Source organism: Balaenoptera ricei, chromosome 5, assembly GCF_028023285.1.
Source record: "Balaenoptera ricei isolate mBalRic1 chromosome 5, mBalRic1.hap2, whole genome shotgun sequence".
Taxonomy (NCBI): Eukaryota; Metazoa; Chordata; class Mammalia; order Artiodactyla; family Balaenopteridae; genus Balaenoptera; species Balaenoptera ricei.
Genome location: NC_082643.1, coordinates 100165528 through 100192073, shown reverse-complemented (window position 1 = coordinate 100192073; position 26546 = coordinate 100165528). Strand labels below are relative to the sequence as shown.

The window sequence follows — 26546 nt, the reverse complement described above, 5'->3', positions numbered from 1 at the left end:
GCACAAGGTAGAGGTCATGACATTTGTTCATTCAATGACTGTGTGAATTGCCTTTTTTTAAATATGCAAACCACTTTTCTCACAAGAACTTACATCTTTCTCAACAATGAAAGCAGATTCAGTTCATAAGCCAAATGAAGTCTGTATAGCTTATTGAAGTCACCTCAACGAGAGGCAGGAAAATGGGGTTAGGGAGAGTTGGGGTTGAGGGAGAGTTGGCAACCTGCCCCATAAAACCCTGCTCACAGCCTTTCAGGATAAAGACCAGAACCTTCCAAGCCCAGCAGAGCCCTGCTAGTTCTAGGCATATCCTCCCTCCAGGCATATGCTCTCCTTTGCTCTTTTCAATGACCTTCTTTCAAAATCATCCTCTTCCACCTCATAGCCTTTGCACATGGCACTCCCTCAGCCTGGAAGTGTTTTCTAATTTCTCTTCCTGGTTAACGACTGTTCCGCTTTTATATCTCAGGTCACATGTCATTTCTTTAGACAAGCCCTAGGTCTCAACTAGGTTGCCCTGCTTAAACACTCCCATAACACCCTTTACTTTCCCTTCAGAAAACACTTTCCAGAGTTTCCTGAATTTATCAAATGATCTTCTATGTCTTAAATATGATATAAATAAGAAGCGACTTCATTTTTCTCCCATCACTTTTTCTAGTCAAATCCTGTTGGATCTTCTTCCCTGCCCTTTCGTGACAACTCAGGCAAATTCCTTAGCTTTCTGGTCACTTTGAATGACATGAATAATCTCGTTGGTTAATTGTGACTCATTTTCAGACATTAAAAAGACAAATCTAAATCAACACCTCAATATCACATCCAATAGAAAGCTTGTCCTTTCCAAGTCTTCAGCTCAGAATATGTTATGCTTTTCACTCTTGCCCCATCTCCTACCTCTCCTTCTACTTTGGGCATGTCCAGAGTCAGATCAGAAGGGAGGAGAATTAGAAAAATGTGACCAAAGTATGTTTACTTAATAGGTACTTGTATGGTTCTTTTCTGACTGCCGATACCTGCTTGGTGCTCCAGGTATTCAAATATGGCTCTCTCTGTTTGAACATTTCCCATGGCCGTTAGAGGCTTTCTGAGGGACCTCCATGTTGTACAATTTCCTAATATGGGTGATAAACTCCTTGGGTGATACCCCACTTTGCCCCCATACCATCCTCAGCTTCTGCAGTCAGTGGTATGCTAGCTGGCTTCTTACTGGCTTCCTCATCCTAGAAGGACTCCCTCCTGGCTCAAGAGGTCCCAAATAAATGGCCCAATCCCAGTTGTCATCCTCAGTACCATCTTCCTCTTGGGAAATTCATACATCCTTGCCTCTCCAATAGCTGCTTCTACACTGCTCTCTCTTCTCCAGACAGCCTTCTGCCTTCAGAATTCTCTAATTTCTATGATCACATAAGACATCAAACTTTAGGGGTAGGTCAAGCTCCCCCACATTTCTCTGATCTCATGAGAACTGCAAGGCTTTCAGTTTCACAGTTCAGTTAATATCCAACTGGAGAACAAGATGGTTTCTTTCTTGCAGGCACCTCTAATACTATCCATAATCTCTTGGGGTCCTTGCCACTAGTCTGGGAGTTGGGGAAGGGGGTATTATTCCTCCATCTCCTCCCTCATAGGAAGGGAGAGGAGAGGTCCTTGGCACTCCCTTATCAGCTAATGACTCTCTACCTTGATGGCTCCCTTCAACTATTCATCCCGTTCGAATTTCTAGTTTTCTCTTATGTGGGTAAAAATGGACTATAGCTAGTATCAGATCCAGCTGGTTTTTGGCAAGTCTTAAATGGATGTATGAGAACTGATTGCCCATTATTCTCTGCCTTGAGTGCTCAACTGAAACTCCAAGATGATGGAAAATCCCAATTAACATCTGCTAAACATAGTCTTATGCTTATTTGATGAATGTCTGTCTTCCCTACTAGACTTTTTCTCTCTAACGGTAAGGGCTCCATGTTTGCTCCCCATTGAATACCAAGATCAAGCACTCAGTATCCGGCACATAGTAGGAGCTCAATAAGTATGTAATGAGGTGATTAACAAAAGAACAGAATAAAAGAGTGAGAAGACCAGATCAGATTTATATCACTGACACTCCCTGGCTTGGAAGGACTAACAGAGGAGGTATCATTTGAGCAAAAGTAGATAAGGTAACGATGCCCAGTTTCTAACTGCCTATCAGAATTACCCATAGAGCTTTTGAAAAGTATCAGTATCTAGAACTAATCCACTGGTGTGCTGATACAGTAGATCTAGTTAAGAATCCACGAGTTAAAGTGCATAAGAGAGATCCAAATAATGTGCTAGGAGGGTTCGAGTGAAGTGAAGGCTGTACCTGCTGAGAGTATCAGGGAGACTTTCTGGCGAAAGCAATGCATAAGGAGGACAAAAGCAAGCATATGAAGAAAAGGGCATGGGAAGGACATGGCCAACAGGGACTTGCAAGCAAGAGGAGATGATATAAGCAAGGCACTGAGGCTAGAAAGACAAGGTTAGATTCCCGCCCGAACCCAGTGCTATGGGGAGGAAAAGGAGGAGTCAGGCGTGCAATCCACCCACCAGCAAGCTGTGTGGATGCAGGAACCTGGTCTTGTAAAGTTAGAAACACCCTATGGGGATACATGGTACAGTGGTTAGGTAGGCCAACTGTGGATCAGCCTGCCCAAATCCCTCATCTACAAAGGGAGGATGATAAAATTACTCACCTCAAGAGGTTATGGTGAGGATTAAAGGAGAAAATGATGTAATGTCTTAGCACATAAGCTAGAACCTTCTTTTTAAAATAATTCTAGTACCGAGAATTGGCTTATATATATTCCCAGTGCTGTGCTGATTTAGCTTAGACCAGCTAGCAAGGGCCAACTCCACACAACTTTGTATTCAGTGAATATCAGGTTGGTAGCTTGAAATTGGCCGTGATGGAAGTATTTACACCAAGGAAACTGACAAAGCTATCAATCTGTACCTGTTTCTTGAGAGCTGGTTCACCAGCACACTGTGAGATGTTCCGTGAACGTTGATTGGATTGATCTAGATTGAACTGAATTCAGTTGAAAAGTGAGTTAAGGTTACAGGAAAATAAGCACAAGCTGAGAGGAGAAAAAAATGTCTGCCTAGAAAAGACAGAATAAGACCTTGGCCTCGGCATGAGTGGCAGGTGTAAATGGAACCCGACTTTTTTACTTTAAGCCAATACTTCCTTCAGCATATTTTTCTACCCATCATTTTTTTTTTTTTTTGCTACTGTCTCTAAAATAAGTGTGAAAATAACTGAGTGAAATAGGCAATAACAAGCTTTAGTAACATCTGAGGTCTGAATGCTCTAGGACACAATTTCAAAGGTTTTATTCTCTCTGTGAAGAAGAGTAAATCCAGGAAGATATAGATTATAATAAGTTAGCTAAGATGAAAAATAATGAAGAAAAAATCAAATATTGCAGAACAGAAAAATTACAGTTATAATTTAATAATATAAGAAACCTTGCCATAAAACACTAAAGGGAATTTAAGGAAGTTATGAATGACACAGAAAAAACAAATATGAACACCCATAAATTGTGTCAACACTTGGTCAAGTTAAGACAGAAAAATAAGAACACATCTACCTCTTTTGGAGGTCAAAAAATTTACCCATTTCTAAGCTCTTTGATGGAGATTGTACCAATCCAAAGAAGACTGAATGAGAAAATCCCTTTAAGAAGTCATCATTTACATGCACCCCAATATTCATAACAGCATTATTTACAATAGCCAAGAAATGGAAACAACCTAAGTGTCCACTGACAGATGAATAGATAAAGAAGATGTGGTATATGTATATATATATATATATATATATATATATATATATATATATATATATACAGTGGAATAGTACTCAGCCATAAAAAAGAATGAAATAATGCCATTTATAGCAACATGGATGGACCTACAGATTATCATACTAAGTGAAGTAAGTCAGAGAAAGATAAACATCATACAATATCACTTATATGTGGAATCTACAAAAAGATACAAATGAAGTTATTTACAAAACAGAAACAGACTCACAGATATAGAAAATAAACTTATGGTTACCAAAAGGGAAAGGGAGGTGGGGGATAAATTAGAAGTTTGGGATTAGCAGATACACACTACTATACATAAAATAAACAATAAGGTCCTACTATATAGCACAGGGAACTATATTCAATATCTTGTAATAAACTATAATGGAAAAAAATCTGAAAAAAGAAAATATGTATATATATAACTGAATCAATTTGCTGTACACCAGAAACTAACATAACATTGTAAATCAACTGTACTTCAGTAAAAATAAAGTCATCCCTTGTATAAAAATAAATGAACATATCCACAGGCTGACATCCCAGAAATTAAGATTATAAGGACTGCTATTCTAGTCCAGCCTTTTAGAAGACCTCAGAGGGGAGTGTGGAGAGATTACCTTCAAATCAGATAGTTAGGGCCTTCTTACACAAGACAGTGGGTTGTTCTGTGGTGTTAGGCTAGGAGTGAACTAATGAAAGAATTCAGCCTCTATGACCTATGTGCCAGTTCAAGTTCAAATACAGTCATGCTATTTTTCTTTCTTCCAATTAGTTCTCAGGATCCCATTTTCTTTTATTAGCAGGTAGACTAGTCAAGATCTAAATCCTCCCCTCCATGAATGATCTAAGAATTCTAGGGGCATTCTTGGTTCAAATGGGGTCATGTCTACTTCTACCCCAGGCAGAAAGTGAAAAACAAAAGTTTTGTCCACTAGTCCTGTTGCTTTAGCTGCCACCAAATTGCCACACTCTGATTGTGCAGAATCTAGTAGATGCTTGTCCATTTGTAGGAGATGCTCTCACTAACCCTGGTACTACCACCTTACTAAGCTTTAATATAATGACCCTCTTAATTCACCATTGTGTGTTCAACCACTGTTCCCCAAAGGAGAGCTGCGATGACAGAATCACTGAAGACAGACGAACTTTCAGCTTCATCCACATACTCCACCAAAACCAGCCACCCCCAAATCCTTTAATGCTTTTGGCCCAGACACCCAAGTACCTCCCGCTCAATTCCATTCTGTGGTCCACAGTATTCTTTCTTCACAGCAGGCTTTGGACCAAACCAACCCTGTCGTCCATGACTAATTTCTTTAAGTTTACATCATGGAAAGAAGGGGCTGGGTCATTGGTTCCTTCCTTTCCAGAAGGCCCTGGATGCTATAAGTAAATAGTCTTAACCCCTCTCCAGCCAAGGGTCCCTGAGAGGAAAACCTTCATCAAACCACTACCAAGTGCTTCCCTTTATGCAAAGAGTCACCTGAGTAACCTCTCTCAATAACAAGTATCCCCTTCCAGGTGACTTGTATCTCTACTTGTATGTAAGGTATAGAGTGGCTGACATTATTTTTTAAGCTCCACCTCACGAGGCACAAGATGAGAGAATATTAAGAACGGTGAGAAAACTTAGAAATAATCAAGGACAACCATTTTATTTTTTTATATCTTTATTGGAGTATAATTGCTTTACAATGTTGTGTTAGTTTCTGCTGTACAACAAAGTGAATCAGCTACATGTATACATACATTCCCATATCCCCTCCCTCTTGAGCCTCCCTCCCACCCTCCCTATCCCACCCCTCTAGGTCATCACAAAGCATCGAGCTGATCTCCCTGTGCTGTGCAGCTGCTTCCCACTAGCCATCCATTTTACATTCGGTAGTGTATATATATCAGTGCTACTCTCTCACTTTGCCCTAGCTTCCCATTCCCCCCCATGCCCTCAAGTCTGTTCTCTACCTCTGCATCTTTATTCCTGCCCTGCCACTAGGTTCATCAGTACTGTTTTTTTAGATTCCATATATGTGTGTTAGCATACAGTATTTGTTTTTCTCTTTCTGGCTTACTTCACTCTCTATGACAGACTCTAGGTCCATCCATCTCTTTACAAACAACTCAATTTCATTCCTTTTTATAGCTGAGTAATATAAGGACAACCATTTTATTTTGAGGATGAGGAAACTCTCTCTGATTAAGATCCTACTCTACTTTAGCAAAAGCTGTGCCTCACTTCTATGCTCAAGGCATTATTTTTATGACTCTATGTTGGCACTCAGATTTTGGACAGCCAATAAATTCAAAAGACTATGTCTTCCAGATGGGAGGGTGGATAGCTAAGGCAAAATAAAGACCATGAATCTTCTCGGTCAAATTTGTGATTCGTGCTCATTTCCCCAACTGGAAGTATTTCTTTCAATTTGCATTCTTAGTAGCTTGAGAAGAATGGTGGGGAAAGCAAGATAAAAACAAAATTTTTCGGTCACTCAGTTTCCATAAACGCCATTATGAATTACATATTGCTGTTGTAAGGATATACATGAAGTTCGTATCAAAAGGACAAAAAGAAATTGATAGCACTGAAGATGAGTCGTCATAGGGTCTGGAGAAGCATTCTGCCTTTTGAGTTGTGATCCATTCTCTATACAAACAAAGACCTATTAGTCTTCAGAAAATATCCAATCATTTATCCATTCAGAGAACAAAGAAAACAGCAGTACAGTATTCATCACCCTCTTTCATTTTGCAGCACATAGGATGAGGGACCATTTTCCTGCCGTATTTACCCAGAATAAGGACATCTTTCCTTGTTATCTCACGAGACACAATCCCACTTCCAGAATCTGAAGAGTCTACATTGAAAATGCTCAAAAAGGACATAACTTTTTTCTCTAAGTTAACAAATAATTTCCACTCAGTGAGTAATTTTTTTCCTGAAACATCCACTCAGTGGAAAACAAATGAAGAGGGGAAAAAATTAAGTAAACAAATCTGAAAACGAGGCCGCAACACACAGAGATGGAGGCGCCTCTACAGTTAACGGTCAAGAAAAGCAGGCACTTTCAGGTTTAACTCAAACAAAATCGAGGTTTTTAACTGGCCCTGATTGAGCCTCACCCAATGAATGACTTCCAGTGCCTCTGGCTCTTTGGGACTAACGGAGAGAATTATTTTTAGCACAACTATTTGGAAACCTCTGAGAACTTGGATCTGTTTTTCTGTCTGGTACCAAAGCAAGATTTTCTCTGAGCTCTCATGAAAGATCCTCAGTCTCTTGTGGATTTAGAATTCTGGAGCAACCCACCATCCCAGAGCAAGGTATGGTGTTTACTTTTTTTTAGAATTTTGACAGATGTGGATGCAATGTCCTATTCCATTATGGTAGCTTTTGAGTTTATTAAACAGATGGCTCTGGAAGAAGAATCCATGAAACTGAAGACCTGGGCTCAAATCTCTGGTCTGACATTAGCTTTGTGATCATAAACAAGTTACCTGACTTCTCTGGACATTGGTTCCCTGTCCGACCTAACACAAAAGGGTCCTTGGGAAGATGATACAGGCTTAACGTTGCTCTGTAGATGACAAAATATTTGACAGATGTTAGAACAGATTACTGTTGTGCCATCATAGCCTTTTACATACAGCAGAAGGAGCTTTATAAATTATGAACTGTTTATAAGAATAAATATTGATGAATATTTTCCTTCATTCAACCTTTGTTGAGCCTCTACTGTAGATCAGTCTTTGTCCCAAATGTTCGTGATAGAGTTTGCATTTTGGTGGAGAAAAAGCAATAGTTAGCCATAACACAATGTGGTTGTGTGGCTATGCTGGGTGGAGTAGAGACAGGAGAAGGAAGGGACTTCATGGCCAACAGAAGAAGCCATTCTGAGGAGGAAAACCAGGGCCCCAAAGGGAGAGCTGAGGAAGAACAAACAGAAGGCACTGGGGTGTGAGCAGCTCAGGTCCGATCCCATCTTGTTCACGGTGCACTCCTAGTGCAGCCAGAGGAGGACAAACCCTGCTGTTGTGAAATCCCTTCCCCTGCAGGCCAAGGATATATCTCGTTTTGGCCTCCATGGTTACCTACCCTCCTTCTAATGATTTCCAGGCAAAACACATTTTCAACTTGAATTAGTAATCAAGCCCTTTGCCATGAAGTAATGTTACAGTTTCCCTCACATGATGTCAGGGAAAACCCAAGTGTTTAGAGACAAAAGAGCTCAGTTCAAATCCTGCCTGGGCCATCTTTTGGGCTGTGTGGACTTGAACCCTCAGACTCTCCATTTTATTATTTGTAAAGTGAAGATAATAGCACCAACTTCATTAAAGTGGTGTGGGGATTGAGTAAATGGTGTCTTTAAAGCACAGTAATAAGAATACTAGTAGGTTCCATACATCCTAATTAATCTTTTTTTTTTACTTAGTTTTTTTGTGGTAAAATATACACAACATAAACTTTGCCAGAGTACACAGTTCTATGGCATTAGGTACATTCACAACGCTGTACAACCATCACCACCATCCATCTCCAGAACTTTTCATCTTCCCCAACTGAAACTCTGTCTTCATTAAACACTCACTCATCATTTCCGCCTCCCTCCAGCCCTTGGCAATCACCATTCTATTTTCTTTCTTTACAATTTTGATTATTCTAGACACATCATATAAGTAGAATCATACAATATTTGTCCTTTTGTGACTGGCTTATTTCACTTGGCATTAAAGTCTTCAAGATTCACCCATGTTGTAATATGTGTCAAAAATTTCTTCCTTTAAAAGCTGAATAATATTCCATTGTATGTATGTGCCACATTTTGTTTAACCATTCATCTGTTAATGGACACTTGAGTTGCTTCCACCTTTTGGCTATTGTGAATAATGCTGCTGTGAATATGGCTATACAAACATATTTGAGCCCCTGCTTTCATTTCTTTTGGGTATACCCAGAAATGGAATTGCTGGATTATATGATAATTCTATATTAAATTTTTTGAGTAATCACCATACTGTTTTGTACAGCAGCTGGACAATTTTACATGTCTATCAACTACATTTTAAATTTTCCAGCTTTATTGTGATATAATTAACATATAACATTGTGTAAGTTTAGGGTATATGACATGAAGATTTGGTACACATATGTATTGCAAAATGATTAACACAATAACATTAGTTGACACATCCATCACCTCAGGTAATTATTATTTTTTGTGTGTAGTGAGAACATTCAAGATCAACTCTCTCAGCAACTTTCAAGTGTATGATACAGTATTGTTAATTATAGACACCACATTATACATTAGAGCCTCAAAACATATTCATCTCATAGCTGGAAGATCCTTTGTTTGTACCCTTTGGCCAACAACTCCTTGTTTCCTCCACACTCCAGCCCCCGCTAATCACAATTCTACTTTGATTCTATGAGTTAAGCTTTTTAGATTTCACATATAAGCAAGATAATTTGTCTTTCTCTGCCTGATTTATTTCACTTAGCATAATGCCTTCAAGGTTCATCCATGTTGTCACAAATGACAGAATTTCCTTCTTTTTTGTGGCTGAATAATATTCCATTGTATATTTTATATATATATACATATATATATATATATCACATTTTCTTTATCCATTCATCTGTTGATGGAAATTTAGGTTTCTCCCACATCTTGGCTATTGTGAATAATACTGCTATGAACATTGGGCTGCATGTACCTTTTCGAATTAGAGTTTTCATGGGAATACAGATATCTCTTCAAGGTAATGATTTTCATTTCCTTCAGATAGATACTACTCAAAAGTGATATTGCTGGATCATATGGTAGTTCTAATTTTAATTTCTTGAGGAATCTCCATATTGTTTTCCCTAGTGGCCGTACCAGTTTATATTCTCACCAACAGTGTACAGTATTCCTTTTCTCCATGTTCCCACCAACACTTATTGTCTCTGGTCTTTTTATGATGGCCATTCTAACAGGTGTGAGGTGATAGCTTATTGGGGTTTTGATTTTCAAATTCCTGATAATAAGTGATGTTGAGCATCTTTTCATGTACCTGCTGTCCATTCATATGTCCTCTTTGGAAAAATGTCTATTCAGATTCTTTACCCATTTTTAATTGGATTATTTGGTTTTTAGTATTGAGTTGTATGAGTTCTTTATGTATTTTGGATATTAACCTCTTCTCAGATACATGAGTGGCAAATTTTCTCCCCCATAGGTTGCCTATTCATTTTATTGATCATTTCTTTTGCTATGCAGCTTTTTAGTTTGATGTAGTCCCACTTGTTTATTTTTGCTTTTGTTGCTTATGCTTTTGGTGTCATATTCAAAAAACTGTTGCCAAGACCAGTGTCAAGTGCTTTTTCCCTGGGTGTTCTTCCAGAGGTTTTATGATTTTAAGCCTAACATTTAAGTCCTTAACCCATTTTGAGTTATATTTTTGAGTGGTGTGAGATAGGGTTCCAATTTCTTATTTATTTATTTTTTTGCATGTGAATATCTAGTTTTTTCCAACACCATTTATTTATTGAAGAGACTATATTTTGCCTGGTGAGTATTCTTGGCTCCCTTGTCAAGTATTAGTTGACCATGTATGCATGGGCTTATTTTATTTTATAATAAAGAAAAAACATGTTATTTACTGAAAGCTCTCAAACTGTGGACACATTTTCTAGAAGGTGAATCTTTGCACTGATTTATTCAGTATTTCTCCAAGTGTTTTCCATAGCTAGTTTAGCAAAAATAAAGGGTTTTATGACTTTAAAATTTTACAAAACACTATATACTACATTCCTGCCTTACAGGTTCAAAATATACATTAACATGAAGGCTTCGAAATCTATAGTACCACAAAGTATTATAATTGTTAAAATAGGGATTTAAAAAAATTAAAGATCTGTTACTTTGTAATCCTTACAGAAAAATAGGATAGAGAGTCATTTACAGCTAACATCCAAGACAGATCTGTTCAAATTAACAATATTTCCAGAGCTTTGATTTTCTAACTCCAAAGGAGCACACTAGTGGAAAAAAATAATATATTTTAGCACATATTCTACATAAATTTACATAATTCAATGCAATCTTTCAATGTATTTTGTATGAGGAGTGACTGCTAATGTGTATGTTTCTTTTTGTAGTTTTAAAAATATTCTAAAATTAGATTATGGTGTACATTGAATTGTATACCTTAAATTGGTCAGTTTTATGGTGTGTAAATTAAATCTCAAAAAGCTGTTTAAAAGTATTGTAATGTGTATAGAGCCATGACTCACATAGTTCATTCCCAGCCAGAATAACCAAATTCATCACAAACCAGTGGGGCAGTGGTTGAAGGATGGATTTTTTAATGCAAGGTGTTGAAAATATAAAGTTGGATCCCTACCTCACACTTTTTAATCAGAAAAACTCCAATGGCTCAAATTTTAAAGGTGAAAAATGAAAATAAAATTGAAAGAAAAGTGGAAGAATTCTTTTTATTATCTTGAAGTGGGGAAGGTCTTCTAAACACAAGAAATTGAACCCCCAAAAATGTCTTCAAGATAAGAAGATTTTTGAAAATACATGAATGAAGTGAAAAAACAAACTGGGAAAAGCTATTTGCTGCTCCTGTCATAAACCACATGCAAAGAATATACATATAAATATCTATCGCACTATTGTTTGTAATAGCACAAGAATAAAAATGTCCCAAGTATCCATCAATAGGTGACTCGTTAAATATAATAGATTCTTACGATGGATCTTCCATTGCGACTTAAAAAAGAATGAGGCAGCTTTATCTGTATACTGATATCTCCAAGCTAAGTGGAAAAGAAAGGTGCAGGAATTTGCATACAGTATGCCTACAGGCAGAGGGACTCACAAGAAACTAGCAACAGTTATTGCCTCTAGAGAGAGAACCTACATGTCTGGGAGACTGAGAGGAAAGAGAAGAGATTTCCTTTTCATTGCACATCTTTTTTAAATTTTATGAACGTGCATGTTTTATCTATACAAAAATAAATATTTTAAATACTTTAGACTATACAAAATTAAAACAACTTAAATCCTTTATCTGTATTTCTCAAACAGATACTGCAAAAGGGACCCATAGACCCCAGGAATATTTCTTTAAATTCTCTCTTTCCTCTTTCTTTTGTAATATTCTCATATTCCATAATTTCTATCTAGTCTTTTTCCCACAAAAATCACACCTTCCCCACCCCCAAAATCTCCTTTGCCCTCAGCCTGAGTTTTTTGTGCTAAGCACTATTCTAGGTGGTTGGAGATATCAATGGCTAAGACAAAGATCCCTGCCCTCATGAAGCTTACATTCTATCAGATAGAGATATTTACAAATTTAAAAGCATAATAAAATTAAGAATAATCTAGTAAATTAGAGGATGATGAGTACAATGGAGAATAGAAAAAAATAGAACAGAAAGAGGGCACGTCATGGGTAGGAGAAGGTCATTTGCAATGTTAGATGAGGAGGTGAAGGTTGGCTTTAATGAAATGGTAGCATTTGAACAAAGGCAGAAGCAGATGTGGGAGGGAGACATGTAGGCATCTTGGAGAAAAGAGTTCCAGACAGAGGGAAGAGACAGTGTGAAGGCCCTAAGGCAGAGCGTATCTGGCATCTTCGAGAAACATCAAGGAATCCAGTGTGACAGATGATGAGGAAGTGGGAAGAGAGTAGAAGAAGATGAAGTCAGGGAGGTAAGAAAGGTGGGCAACAAATCAAGTAGGGCCTTGTAGACCATGTACCACGAGGCTTTTGATTTTAAATGAAATGAAGAACCATTACAAGATAATGCCACTGTAGTTTTCCATTGTAACCCACACCCCTTTGTCATCCTGACGATTTGAGTCCCAAGCCTTGAACCAAGCCACTCACCATCATGTCATCATCACGGGTCAGGTGCCACAACACCTCGTCCCTCAATTCTGATGAGGATTATTAATGGATAACCATTCTGAGTGCTTTTCAAAGTATTCTAACTGGGAATGCTTTCAGCATTTAAACTACTGTGCAGACAATATTCTAGTGCATTTGTCAAAGAATTGCAAACCATTTGTTCAATGAGTATCTTTGCTTCAGTTGTTTTAATTTATTCTTTCTTTGAGTACCTTTGCCTGGCTCTTGGAAATATTAACATCCTTTCTTCCAAGCACATCTTTAAAACTTTTGCATCCTCTATCCATCATAACCTCAACTCTGACCACACACACGCTCCTTCATAGACTGATCCCCAACTATTGGCATGTGTGTTCTCAGCATCTCCACCAGTGTCTGAGATGCCACTGCCCAAAGCACCTTCTCACCAGATCGTTTCAAGTCCCTCTTAGGACTAGCTCCTGGCTTCAGCTACAGCATCGCATTCCATGTCTGGTTAAAAGCCTCCTTATAAGTATCTGTTCTCCTCTTTTAAATCCCTTCCCAAAGCTTCCTCTAATCAGCTTTTTTGCAAGATGGAAGATCTAGCAATTTAATCATCCTGTCTTGTTTTAACTGACAAGGGTTTGAATAAAAGATTCTTTCCATTTTCTTTCATCTGAGGCACCTTTGGAAGGGCTGGTATGTTTATCAGATCTGCTGGGCTTTTCAGAACGTGCCTTAATCCCAGGTGAGTAATAAGATAAATAATTTTGAGTTTGTGTTCTATAAGAAGACAGGGCATAGAAAAATGTTCTCTTTGATTTTTTTTTTGGTGAGGGGTAAGGACACTGGTAACATGGAGATTTGGTCAAGGGTACAGAGCCTATATTTGGATAAGTTGCTTCAGTGTTTCACTAATAAGATTTCTAGGAATCAGACTTATTTTGAACCACATGTGCACACTATGTTTTTCTCAGTTTGTCATTCCTATGCTCTGGCAAATTTCTGGATCTAATTCCAAGATGTTGCAATTTCCTCATGGGTGCTATAAAAGTGGTACAGTGTGCTGATTAATTTTCTGATGTGGCTGTCAAAAAAAAAGAAACTCTATCTAACTGCTTTTCCCACATGTTATGATTATTTCCTTTTGACAAGTATACACCAGGCATATACATCAAGCACTGTACAGATTTCTTTTTTTTATTTTATTGATGTATAGTTGATTTACAATGTTGTGTTAATGTCTTCTGTACAGCAAAGTGACATATATATACATTCTTTTTCACATTATTTTCCATAATGGTTTGTCAAAAGACATTGAGTATAGTTCCCTGTGCTATACAGTAGGACCTTGTTATTTATCCATCCTATATATAATAGTTTGCCTCTGTTAATCCCAAACTCCCAATCCTTCCCTGCCCTACACCCTCTCCCTTGGCAGTCACAAGTCTGTCCTCTATATCTGTGAGTCTGTTTTCGTTCCTTAGATATGTTGATTTGTATCATATTTTAGATTCCACATATAAGTGATATCATATGGTATTTGATATGGTATCATATCTTTCTCTTTCTGACTTACTTTGCATAGTATGATAATCTCTAGGTCCATCCATGTTGCTGCAAATGGCATTATTTCACTCTTTTTTATGGCTAATATTCCACTGTGTTTGTGTGTGTGTGTGTGTATGCATATATATATACCACATATTCTTTATCCATTCATCTGTCGATAGACTTTCAGGTTGTTTCCACAGATTTCTTATTAAAGTATAGGTCCAACTGTGCAAAAACTGCTCATTTATACCATCCCAGAATCACATGTATACTCCCACCCAAGATGCTGATAGCTCTAAGACATTAGCCTAGAAAATCAAGGGTCCCAAGCCTACACTATGCACCCCTTAGCCTATATGCCAAATGTGATGCTAATAAATGATCCATCATCCTCAGTGGCCAGGCTTTGTGGAGGGAAAAACCAAATCCCATTAGATCAGAGCTGAAGAGATCTGTTTCCTGCTTCACTCGGACCATGTGGCAACATGCATGATTTAATTTCACTCACCCCTTTAATTGAGCCGCAGTGCTAACAGCTTAATGGGACAGTACGGCATTATATCCTGCAGATTTTAAATTACAGTTTGAGACACCTCCACTCAGGACATGCACAGTACTCCAATTAACACTAATTGACATTACACATGATTATCAAATGAAAAACATGATTTTCCTGAAAATGTCACTTCCTTTTTCTTGCTTTAAAAAGCCTATAAATTCTCAGAAAATGACTGTGGAAGCATGCAAAGATTAGATATAAAGGTGTCTATCTAGCATGGTGTTTATACTAGCAGAAAACTGGAAGCAAACGTCTATAATGGGGAATGTTGTACATAAAGGACAGTAGAAGCAAATGCAACAATTTTTTTAATGTTATGAATAATTTTTGACATGGGAAGATGCTCACGACATATTGTTAAGTGAAAAAAAGTTAAAGACTTGCAGGAATGTCATAACATCACTTTTCTTCATAGCATAGAAAGAAAACACCAGAAGGATGTATACGTCAAAATGTAAAGAGTAATTATCTGTGAGTGGTGAGAATAACTTTAATGTTTATCTTATTCATTTGCATCTCTAATTTTCTTTTTAAAAATGTGTACTTTTGCAAAAACAAAACATTGTTTTTCAAAGTCCACCATTGATTCCTGCAGAAAAGAAAATGCAACAAAGTGATTTATTCTGGAATTTTTAAAATCTTCACCGACTTCATCTCCACCAGCCCTTGTGTGGGGCACTGAGAACTCTCTATCAATAAAGTGCTAATAATTTTCAATGGTATTATGAGGGCAAACAGGGTATTTAGACACACATGGAGAGGTGAGCCCTGGGGTGAATTGTTGCAAATGTCCATTCTCATGTTCAGTTATGCCAAAATCCCTACCTAAGAGGGTGCATTTATGTCCGTGTGTTTCTCTTCCAGAGCCAAAGATGTTTGTCTTGCTCTATGTTACAAGTTTTGCCATTTGTGCGAGTGGACAACCTCGGGGTAATCAGTTCAAAGGAGACAGCTACTCCCCAAGATATATCTGTAGCATTCCTGGCTTACCTGGACCTCCAGGCCCCCCTGGAGCAAATGGCTCCCCTGGGCCCCATGGTCGGATCGGCCTTCCAGGACGAGATGGTAGAGACGGCAGGAAAGGAGAGAAAGGTGAAAAGGGGGCTGCAGGTAATGAATGAAGTTCCATAAAAAAACCCCTCTGTCACCCCCACCTGAAAATCACTCGCTTGTTTTGTTGCTTTTTCTAATGAGAATTGCCCTTTAAGTCCCTTCTCAACTTCACCTTCATTAATCGTAACAATTTACTGAGTCCTCACTATGCTTCAGATACTGCTTTAAACCCTCTACCTGCATTCTCACTGCATCGTAATGACACCTCTTTCAAGGGGACGTGATCACGTTTTATACACGAGAACACAGAGCGGTAGCATGATTAAATGAATTACTGAAGATGGAAGTGCATGTCTAGTGACTGGCAGAGCTGGAGTCATCTGGAACATCTGATGTCCGTGACCTCTGGGCTGGTACAGCCAGCGGGCAGTGGCTGCATGCAAGAGAGCATGGATGGATAGACAGACAGATGGACGGGGAGGAGACGGAGAGATGAAGGAGAGGCAGGAACTAGGAGCCAAAAGCACAGGGGCCATCTTGCTCTGCACTCATATCCTTAACAAAGACACAAAAGGCTTACTTGTCACAAAGGAAATGACAATAATACTGTATAGCCTACCTTTCCTAGTTCAACACTCTCCCACCTGTCCTGTAGCAGCTGAAATATAGACGTCTTATTGCTCTTTACAGCAACACAATTGTGTCCTACTCTTTCAGTAATTTTCACTTTTTCCCCACAAATAAGTTGGCCCATGAAGCTTGCCAGATTCTGCAATCCTTCAAAGTAAACCGAATTGAAATTCTAGTAAGGTTGTGTTAAACCTACAAGAGGAAGATTTGGATGGAATCAATCTTTGAAAACAAGTTTCTTAGTGTAAAATGTGGAACAAAAGACAGGAAGAAAAAATCAGTAGATCTAAGAAATACATCTCTATCTAGTCATTGCACGTGATTTACTGGTGTTATATGAAACAATATCATAATATATATTCAGAAGGTTAGATACCAATTCATTGCTGAATTTATCATGCAGAAAATATTTCGCAAATAAGCAGCTACTGAATCTATGACCCTTAATCAACACTAGATAAAGTATCTTTAGGTAAATTTTCAACATCAGATAAAGAACTTTTCATTTGGAGCTTACGTCTTTCAAAGGCTCTATTTGGTAGCACATATGAACACTCTTACTGCTGTATCATGATCATGAATACGTTTGAAATCCTATAATAACACCAGGATCATAGTTAGATATTACTGGTCCTTTTAGTTTATTGTGTCTAGAAGCAATAATGTAGGAGTCACAGAAACATTCACTGGAGTCAGAAAGACATGACATCTTCAATTACTAACTTAGCATCCTTGAGGAAAAAACCTCTTTGAGCCTCGGTTTCCTCATTTGTAAGCTGGGGGTAGTAAGTGTCATTGTGAAGATTAAGGAAGGTAATACATGTAAAGTACTCAATAGAATAAGTGTCACGTAGTAAGCATTCCGTAAATGTTTGCTGTTATTATTTATTACATTGTGATCTGCAAATATTAGTCTTAGCTAAGTTTGTGAATATCCAAAGCCATATAATAAACTAGAAATGAGCTATCCATTTCATGAGGTAGTTCTAGTGTTATTTAAAGATATGTATATGGATATGTATTCAGAGCAAATTGAACGTTCATAATTGCTACAATTTTAACCATATATGAGATCAGCTATCCCCCATATTCATCAATCCATTCATTCATCCATCCATGCATTCATTCATGCATTTTTCATTCAACAAACTTTTTTGTGCACCTCTTGCTCTCCAGTTTTGTTCTAAACCAGTGTTTCTCAACCTCCACACTGATGATATTTGGGTCCAAATAATTATTAACTGTGGGATGGCTATTTGGTGCATTGAATGACATCTAGCAGCATCCCATTTGATGTCAGTGACATCCTCCACCAATTGTGACAACGAAAATGTCTTATGGCATTGCCAACTTTCCCTTGGTGGGCAGTGTTTAATTGCCCCCAGTTGAGAATACTGATCTAGGGAATGCAAACATGAACAAGACATTGTCCCTGCCTTGATAAGCAAACATTTGGGTGGGGGAGGCCAATGTGGAAACACATGATTACAATATGTCACTATCATCATCATCAACATCACCATCATCACCATTAATTAAGAACTTACTAGGTGTCAGCAATTTTACATTTAGTACTTAATTTCAGCCATAACCTTATTAGCTAAAATTACAATCAATAATAATAATGTTACAAATGACAAAACTGAGATTCAAAAGTAAAAAAGACTTTCCCAACCTTAGTTATTTAAATCCAATATATATTGATACATATACACAAGTAAGGATATACGACAGCTAAGAAAGGTAAGAATGCCTTTGTGGTCAATGAAGAGAAGCACACCTCACTTACAAACAATAAGAACAGAGTCTTGTGGCTTTGAGAATTAGCTTTTAATGTGGCTGGAACTGGACACAACTTGGCTGGAAGCTTCTGCTTCCTGTTTCCCCTTTAATACCATATATGTCTTCTCATTCATCCCCACCACATCCACCTCAACCCGCTGGCAAGGTCAAGTATATGTCTTTTCCAACTTCCCTACTCTAAATTACAAATACAGAGTTTATTATACTGAATTATCAATTTTCTGTAAAAATATCTGTCTCCCTCACTGGTATATAGCAATTATTGTGGTAGCATATTTTTAAAATCTAATTTAATGTGAATGCACATCCATATAAATATCTTCAGATAACACTAGAAACACCTCATGAACAGATTATTCTATTTCATTATATGACTTCAGATATTCATGAACTTAGCTATGGCCCATATTTGCAGACCACAACATATGTCATAACAGCTAACTTGAGGGTAGGACAGGTGTCATTCATGTCAATGGCATTCAGCCCTTGGAACAGTGCCTGGCATGTAGTGGATGACCAATCAGTATTAGATGGTTTAGATAAATGTAGGCATGCACACATACATATATGATGGATGGATGGATGGATGGATGGATGGATGGATGAAAAAAAGAAATGGCACTGAAGAAAAAAATCCTTGTAAGCTTGTTTTGTGGAGAACTAAGAAGAAATTCTTTCTCTCTAAGCTTCAGTATCTAAGCATAGACTAACACTCCATAATTCTCCTCTCTACCCAGCCTATGTCTGACTGAATAGGGAGGGGGAATGATTTATCCCTTCATTCCATTCTTCATTAATTGGCTTTTATCACAAGGGTAAATCCTTCACGCAAACAGAAAGAATTACTGTAAATTATTACCACTAGTCCCTGATTATCTAACTCCCAGCAGTTCAAAATATTAAATAGCTACAGAGATCCAAGTGCTGAGATTATAAAGATTTTTTCACGGCTAGCATTGTAAAATTGCATCTTAGTATTTACGGTTTGGTCTCAAAGAATTTTCAAGAGGATGAAACCTCAAGCAATCTAGTCCAACACCTTCATTTCAAGGACTGGGAAACTAAAGTCAGAGAGGTAAAGCCCCTTCTTCACAGTCACCTAACTAATCCATGGCTGAATTAGGGCTTGCCAAGTCTGCTGAGTCACTGTTTACTACTTTCCCAACGGCTTTAGAGTGAACTTAGATCCAATTTCTTCATAGTACAAATGAGGCATTTGAAACTAAGACAATAAGTGACTTGCCCAAAGTTATAGAGGCAAAGAAATTTCAGTACATAATGAAATTTAATGGCAGAAATTGTTACTGATGCCAAAATTTTTTTATTGATGCATCAGTCACTGATGAAGACAGCAAAAGTTAGCTCCTATTGAAAATAAAATAACAATGTATAAGTTGTAGTCCTTGATTCAAAAGTTAATTTAACAGTAAAATAGTATTCATATTTCATTTCTACCAAAAAGAAACAAACATTGAAAGATTAGACTATTATGGCCTTATTTCCAGAAATAAATACCAGTTTGTTCTGGCTGGGGCTAGTGGAATTTCGACTTAATAACAAAAGTCATCTAGAGCTGGAGGATGGTCCTATGACTCGTAACAACGCTGATCCTAGTCACCATAAAAGGGTTACATTCATTATTAGCATTTTCTATGCATCATAAATTATTACACAACCTCTTTCTAAAATTACTGAAACAAAATACTTGATGTTTAAAGGGTAAAGCTTTAATTCTCCTGAAACTTGTATTATCCAGAACACTTCATTGCTAAATTTGCCAAATAACTGAAAAATGATCAAACTCATACATTGATGTATGTGTAATATTCAAATAAATGATATCAAAGCACTATCAAATAAAAGGTTTAGCTTAATAAAAGTTCCTGAGAACAAATACATAATTAAGAGTAAAAGTACACAATATAACAACAATATGCTTTCCCTGACTACAAAAGTGCATTACAAATTACCAATCATTTGGATACTTTTCAAGAAAATATTTATGGAATGGATTTGGCCATAAAATTGAATGACATTTTTTATACTTTTAAGTCACTGTTATTACATATAAGGTTTAAAAATTAAATAGATTTTGCTTATCACTTTCAACCCATGATCACAATTTCTCTACATTTAGCCTATGGTTGACCTGTAGATATAAATATCTGAACAAACAGAAAATATTCCAGTATGATGATTTTAAATTTGTTGAAATCCTTTCACAGCCCTTATGTATTTTCTACAAATATGGAGACCCAGAGAAAGTAAAGGACTTGCCTAAAATAATACAACCATTTAGCTGCAGAGCCAAAAAGAATTAAAGGTTTTTTATTTTAGCCCCAAAAGTAAGAAGCATTTTGATGAAGGAGAAACATCGTTAGGCTAAGACTTGGATTCCAGTCCTAGTCTTGCTACTGAAGCAAGTTTCTTCACCCCTCTGGGATTCAGTTTTCTCCTCCAAAAAAGAACTCCTGCACAGTGGTGGCAGTCACTGTTGTTTGGTTATCGTGACATATTGAAAAGCCCTTACTGTGGTGCACTTTACAAATGACACTCTGGCCACTGCCCCAGATGTTTGGATGCCAGAGTCAGGCAGGCATGAGTTCAGATCACAGCTCCATCACTCCCTAGCTCTGTTTCCTTGAGCAAACTAATTTCTCCATGGCTCAGTTTTCTCATCTACAGTGGAAATGATAATAATTCTTAGTTCATAAAGTTGTTGCAGGACTTAAAGAAGATAATGCATGCACCTAAAGCATTGACCCTGATACATTGTAAATGTTCAATAAATATGAGCTAATCTCACTTTGATTAACTTTTTATTGGATTGGCCAAAAAGTTCGTTCGGACTTTTTCCAAACCCAAACAAAACTTTTTGGCCAACCTAATATTAATAATCCTGATAGAAGTAGAATGGTGCATAAGACTAAGTAGCCTCTAAGGATTCATCTTGTTCTGTCTGCCCCCATGACCTCACTCTGGGGAATAATATCATGCTCCTTGAATTCCTCCTATAGAGATAAGTATCTATATGTGTCTAATTTAGCAGCAGGTAATCTGTCATCAAAATGACGGTTACTTATTTTAAATTAATCCGGTTTTAAATGATTTCTTACATATTCAGGAAAATTTTCTTGACATTTTGATGAAATTTTTCTATTTCCATTTTAGTGCATTAGTGATTTATTTAAATATTAATTATGTAGTAGTATACTGTTGAAAGTTGACTGAGAAAAAATATTTAGGGTATGTGGGCATGTTGTTTGTGACTCTATATTTACAGAAACTGTTAATTAAACTATAAACTCTTTTTGAAGGTTTGAGAGGTAAGACTGGACCACTGGGCCTTGCTGGAGAGAAAGGGGACCAAGGAGAGACTGGGAAGAAAGGACCCATGGGACCTGAGGGAGAGAAAGGAGAAGTAGGTCCTGTTGGGCCTCCTGGACCAAAGGGAGACAGAGGAGAGCAAGGGGACCCAGGGCTGCCTGGTGTTTGTAGATGTGGAAGCATCGTGCTCAAATCTGCCTTTTCTGTTGGCATCACAACCAGCTACCCAGAAGAAAGGTTACCAATTATATTTAACAAGGTCCTCTTCAATGAGGGAGAGCACTACAACCCTGCAACAGGGAAGTTCATCTGTGCTTTCCCAGGGATCTATTACTTTTCTTATGATATCACATTGGCAAATAAGCATCTGGCAATTGGGCTGGTACACAATGGGCAGTACCGGATAAAGACCTTTGACGCCAACACAGGAAACCATGACGTGGCTTCAGGGTCCACAGTCATCTATCTGCAGCCAGAAGATGAAGTCTGGCTGGAGATCTTCTTCACTGACCAGAATGGCCTCTTCTCAGACCCAGGTTGGGCAGACAGCTTGTTCTCTGGATTTCTCCTATATGTTGACACAGATTATCTAGATTCCATATCAGAAGATGACGAGTTCTGATGAGGACTGCTGGTCTGAATGTCCCAAGATCCTTGTGACAGACACATTGATTTAATCTGGGGCCCTGGAAGGTGGGACAAGCAGAAATGAGATACAAAAAGACACCCACTCAGATTCCAGAGAATTTACAGACAGTTCTAGCAGAATTTATTAAAACAGGTTGAACCACCAAACCATTGAAACCACACCAAATTGAATTCTATAAAACAATAACCCCAGATATGTTTTCTCAAAAACGATGTTCATAAATATTTAAACAAATTAAAGACAATGTTACAAATTTTCTATTAAATTCCCTGAGTGCTAAAACCAGCTGGCAATGATATTATATCATTAAATCTTCATAAAATTACATTTTTGCCTGTTACTTAAGAGAGTCATAACATCCCAAAGTCCTTGACAATTCTCAAAAAATAAAAACCCAAAGGTAAGAGAAGCCAAGTAATTTCAAGCAAGTTAAAGAGAAGTGATTATTTTACTGTATTATTCATTCCTTCATGCTTGTATATATTCACTCAACAACTCTTTAATGAGCCCATATGAGCCAGACACTCTGATGCTGGGTCAGATTTAATAATTTAAAACAATATCTGTACCTTCATACAGGCTAATGTGTGATGAGCACACTCTCACAGTTCAGTGTGATGAGCACCATGGCAAATAAATTGACTGGATGCTGGAGGCATCTGTTCCTGGGGGTGGGGGACAGAGAAGATTTTACACATGGAAGGATATTATGTGTGCTAAGTGTATATTATTAAGTAGGTGGGAGGTATGCAAATAAAACAGGGAATTCAGAAGCTGCATTCTCCCCATCTCATCCTCAAACACCATTGGTATTTGCAATCAGGAATGGGTGAAAAATCTAGAGATACCCTGGGAGGGGTAATGGAAATGAAGAGAAACAAGTTACAGAGACCAGTCAGTAGATCATTCTCCTAAATTCTTTATTGTGATGGTTTCCCAGGACATATATTTGTCCTCTTAGCTTTCTCACAGATAAAGACACAACTTTACATTATAGTAAGACATTATTTCTCATGGATTTCCCAAGTATTAAATTCAAATAAAGCAAAGCATATGACCATTGATTTATGAATAAGTTGATGGAGGAGTGAACAGGAGGAGAAGAGGGTGTGACCAAATATCTGAGCAAATAGCTGTCTCTTCAAAGTTTCACACATACCTTAGTTCCACTTTCTCTTAGTGTCAACATCTTGTTCGCCACTGAACTGCAATTCCTCAGTTAATCTCACCCATGATACTCTCACCTACACTCCCTTGGCTGATAATAATGGTGTTCTCTTGCTCCCTCTTTTTTGGCATCATCTGACCCTCCTTCCATGTATTCCTCTCTTTGCTCTTTCATTTAATAAATATCATTTAATGCTTCCTATGTGTGAATCATCACACTGGGTTCTGTGAAGGCAGAGCAACACCAAGATGAATATAGAGCAGCCCCTGCCATCAAATTTCTAAGGACATAAGAAAGGAAATGACATGCACACACACAAAATACCTAGAATTCTGGAAATAAACATGCTGAAATATGCTAAGTGCTAAACTGGAGATAAAGACAAAATAGTTTAGAAGGAATGCTGAGGGGAACATGTTAACTCCAAAACTGGGATGTAAGAGAAAACAACTAGGGAAATCTCTGCCCCCTTGGCCTGCAGTGACAGATAAGAAGTGGAGGGGCCAAAATGGAAGAAGGGCACTTCCAACAGAGGGAACAATGGGGACAAAGCATGAAAGTGAGAGCAGAGACCAAAAAGAAGAATCCATAGGCCATATTTCAAAAGTCTCAAATATCTACCTGAGGATTGGGGACTTTATTCATGAGAAAGTGTGAAACCCCTGTGTGTTCCAAAGCTGGGTGCTACTATTATCAAGGGTGAAATTTACAATGATCAAGCAGCTGTACATAAGGCCAATACTTCCTTCTCCCATCTTGCAGATCTATCTTGCTTTCATCATCTTCCTCTACCTACCATGCATTATCCATTTTTTTCTCTCCTTCTGAGTCAGGACATGTGTCTGGGAGACCAAGGGCAATAAAGATTAGACAAAGAACAGAGAGAAGAGGTGTTTGAGATAGTCACCTACCTCTAAATAGCATCTGAACCTGGAATTCCAAACTATAAAGTATTTTTAAAAACACCCAATGGAAGAAGCCAATGTGGGGAACAACAAAATATGGGCCCTTTGAAGACTATGGGATTTGCTGGAGAAACTGCAAATGGAGAAGTCATTACAGACAGTCAAAACCCATAAGAGCATTATGTAATTTAAATTTTCTTCCGATCATGAACCTTTAATGCATTCATTTTTGGACGTTGTTTACTTACTTATCTCTTAAATGCATTTCATTACAAAACGTGTTTTCAGATCCAGAAGGATTTAAAGCCACTTACAAAGATTGATAAAATACAGAAAGAACACATTAGTCAAAAGCACATGAGAACAAAAAACACCCAGTTAGCAGAAGGAAAGAAATCATAAAGATCAGATCAGAAATAAATGAAAAAGAAATGAAGGAAAAAATAGCAAAGATCAATAAAACTAAAAGCTGATTCTTTGAGAAGAAAAACAAAATTGATAAACCATTAGCCAGACTCATCAAGAAAAAAAGGGAGAAGACTCAAATCGATATAATTAGACATGAAAAAGGAGAAGTAACAACTGAAACTTTAGAAATACAAAGGATCATGACAGATTACTACAAGCAACTGTATGCCAATAAAATGGACAACCTGGAAGAAATGGACAAATTCTTTAAAAAGCACAACCTTCTTAGACTGAACCAGGAAGAAATAGAAAATATGAACAGACCAATCACAAGCACTGAAATTGAAACTGTGATTAAAAATCTTCCAACAAAAAAAGTCCAGAACCAGATGGCTTCACAGGCGAATTCTATCAAACGTTTTGAGAAGAGCTAACACCTGTCCCTCTCAAACTCTTCCAAAATATAGCAGAGGGAGGAACACTCCCAAACTCATTCTACAAGGCCACCATCACCCTGATATCAAAACCAAAGATGCCACAAAAAAGAAGACTACAAGCCAATATCACTGATGAACTTAGATACAGAAATTCTCAACAAAATACTAGCAAACAGAATCCAACAGCACATTAAAAGGATCATACACCATCACCAAGTGGGGTTTATCCCAGGAATGCAAGTATTCTTCAATATATGCAAATCAATCAATGTAATACACCATATTAACAAATTGAAGGGGAAAAACCATATGATCATCTCAACAGATGCACAAAAAGCTTTTGACAAAATTCAACACCCATTTATGATAAAAACCCTCCAGAAAGTAGGCATAGAGGAACTTACCTCAACATAATAAAGGCCATATATGACAAACCCACAGCCAACATCCTTCTCAATGGTGAAATAATGAAACCATTTCCTCTAAGATCAGGAACAAGACAAGGATGTCCACTCTTGCCACTATTATTCAGCATAGTTTTGGGTTTTAGCTACAGCAATAAGAGAATAAAAAGATATAAAAGAATCCAAATCAGAAAAGAAGAAGTAAAACTGTCACTGTTTGTAGATGACATGATATTATACATAGAGAATCCTAAAGATGCTATCAGAAAACTACTAGAGCTAATCAATGAATTTGGTAAAGTAGCAGGATACAAAACTAATGCACAGAAATCTCTTGCATTCCTATACACTAATGTTGAAAAATCTGAAAGAGAAATTATGGAAACACTCCCATTTATTATTGCAACAAAAAGAATAAAATACCTAGGAATAAACCTACCTAAGGAGACAAAAGACCTGTATGCAGAAAACTATAAGACACTGATGAAAGAAATTATAGATGATACCAACAGATGGAGAGATATACCATGTTCTTGGATTGGAAGAATCAACATTGTGAAAATGACTATACTACCCAAAGCAATCTACAGATTCAATGCAATCCCTATCAAGCTACCAATGGCATTTTTCACAGAACTAGAACAAGAAAATTCACAATTTTTATGGAAACACAAAAGACCACGAATAGCCAAAGCAATCTTGAGAAAGAAAAATGGAGCTGGAGGAATCAGGTTCCCTGACTTCAGACTATACTACAAAGCTACAGTAATCAAGAAAGTATGGTACTGGCACAAAAACAGAAATATAGATCAATGGACCAGGATAGAAAGCCCAGAGATAAACCCACACACATATGGTCACCTTATCTTTGACAAAGGAGGCAAGAATATACAATGGAGAAAAGACAGACTCTTCAATAAGTGATGCTGGGAAAACTGGACAGCTACATGT

At 37.5% G+C, this 26546-nt stretch overlaps 1 protein-coding gene across 5 annotated transcripts in view; it reads left to right on the top strand.

Annotated features, from left to right (window-relative positions):
- The window catches only part of C1QTNF7 (C1q and TNF related 7), a 129337-nt gene extending 106811 nt beyond the window's left edge, over nucleotides 1-22526 (top strand). For 3 of the 5 annotated variants that reach the window (XM_059923317.1, XM_059923318.1, XM_059923319.1), the window contains exons 2-3: nucleotides 15676-15921; nucleotides 21615-22526. In XM_059923317.1, coding sequence (XP_059779300.1) covers nucleotides 15676-15921; nucleotides 21615-22246 — 878 coding nt within the window. In that variant the 3' untranslated portion in view covers nucleotides 22247-22526. Of the gene's footprint in view, nucleotides 1-7099; nucleotides 7158-13379; nucleotides 13447-15675; nucleotides 15922-21614 lie in introns of those variants that run through there. The other 2 variants (XM_059923320.1, XM_059923321.1) reach the window with 2 other exon arrangements.
- The last annotated feature ends 4020 nt before the right edge of the window (nucleotides 22527-26546 follow it).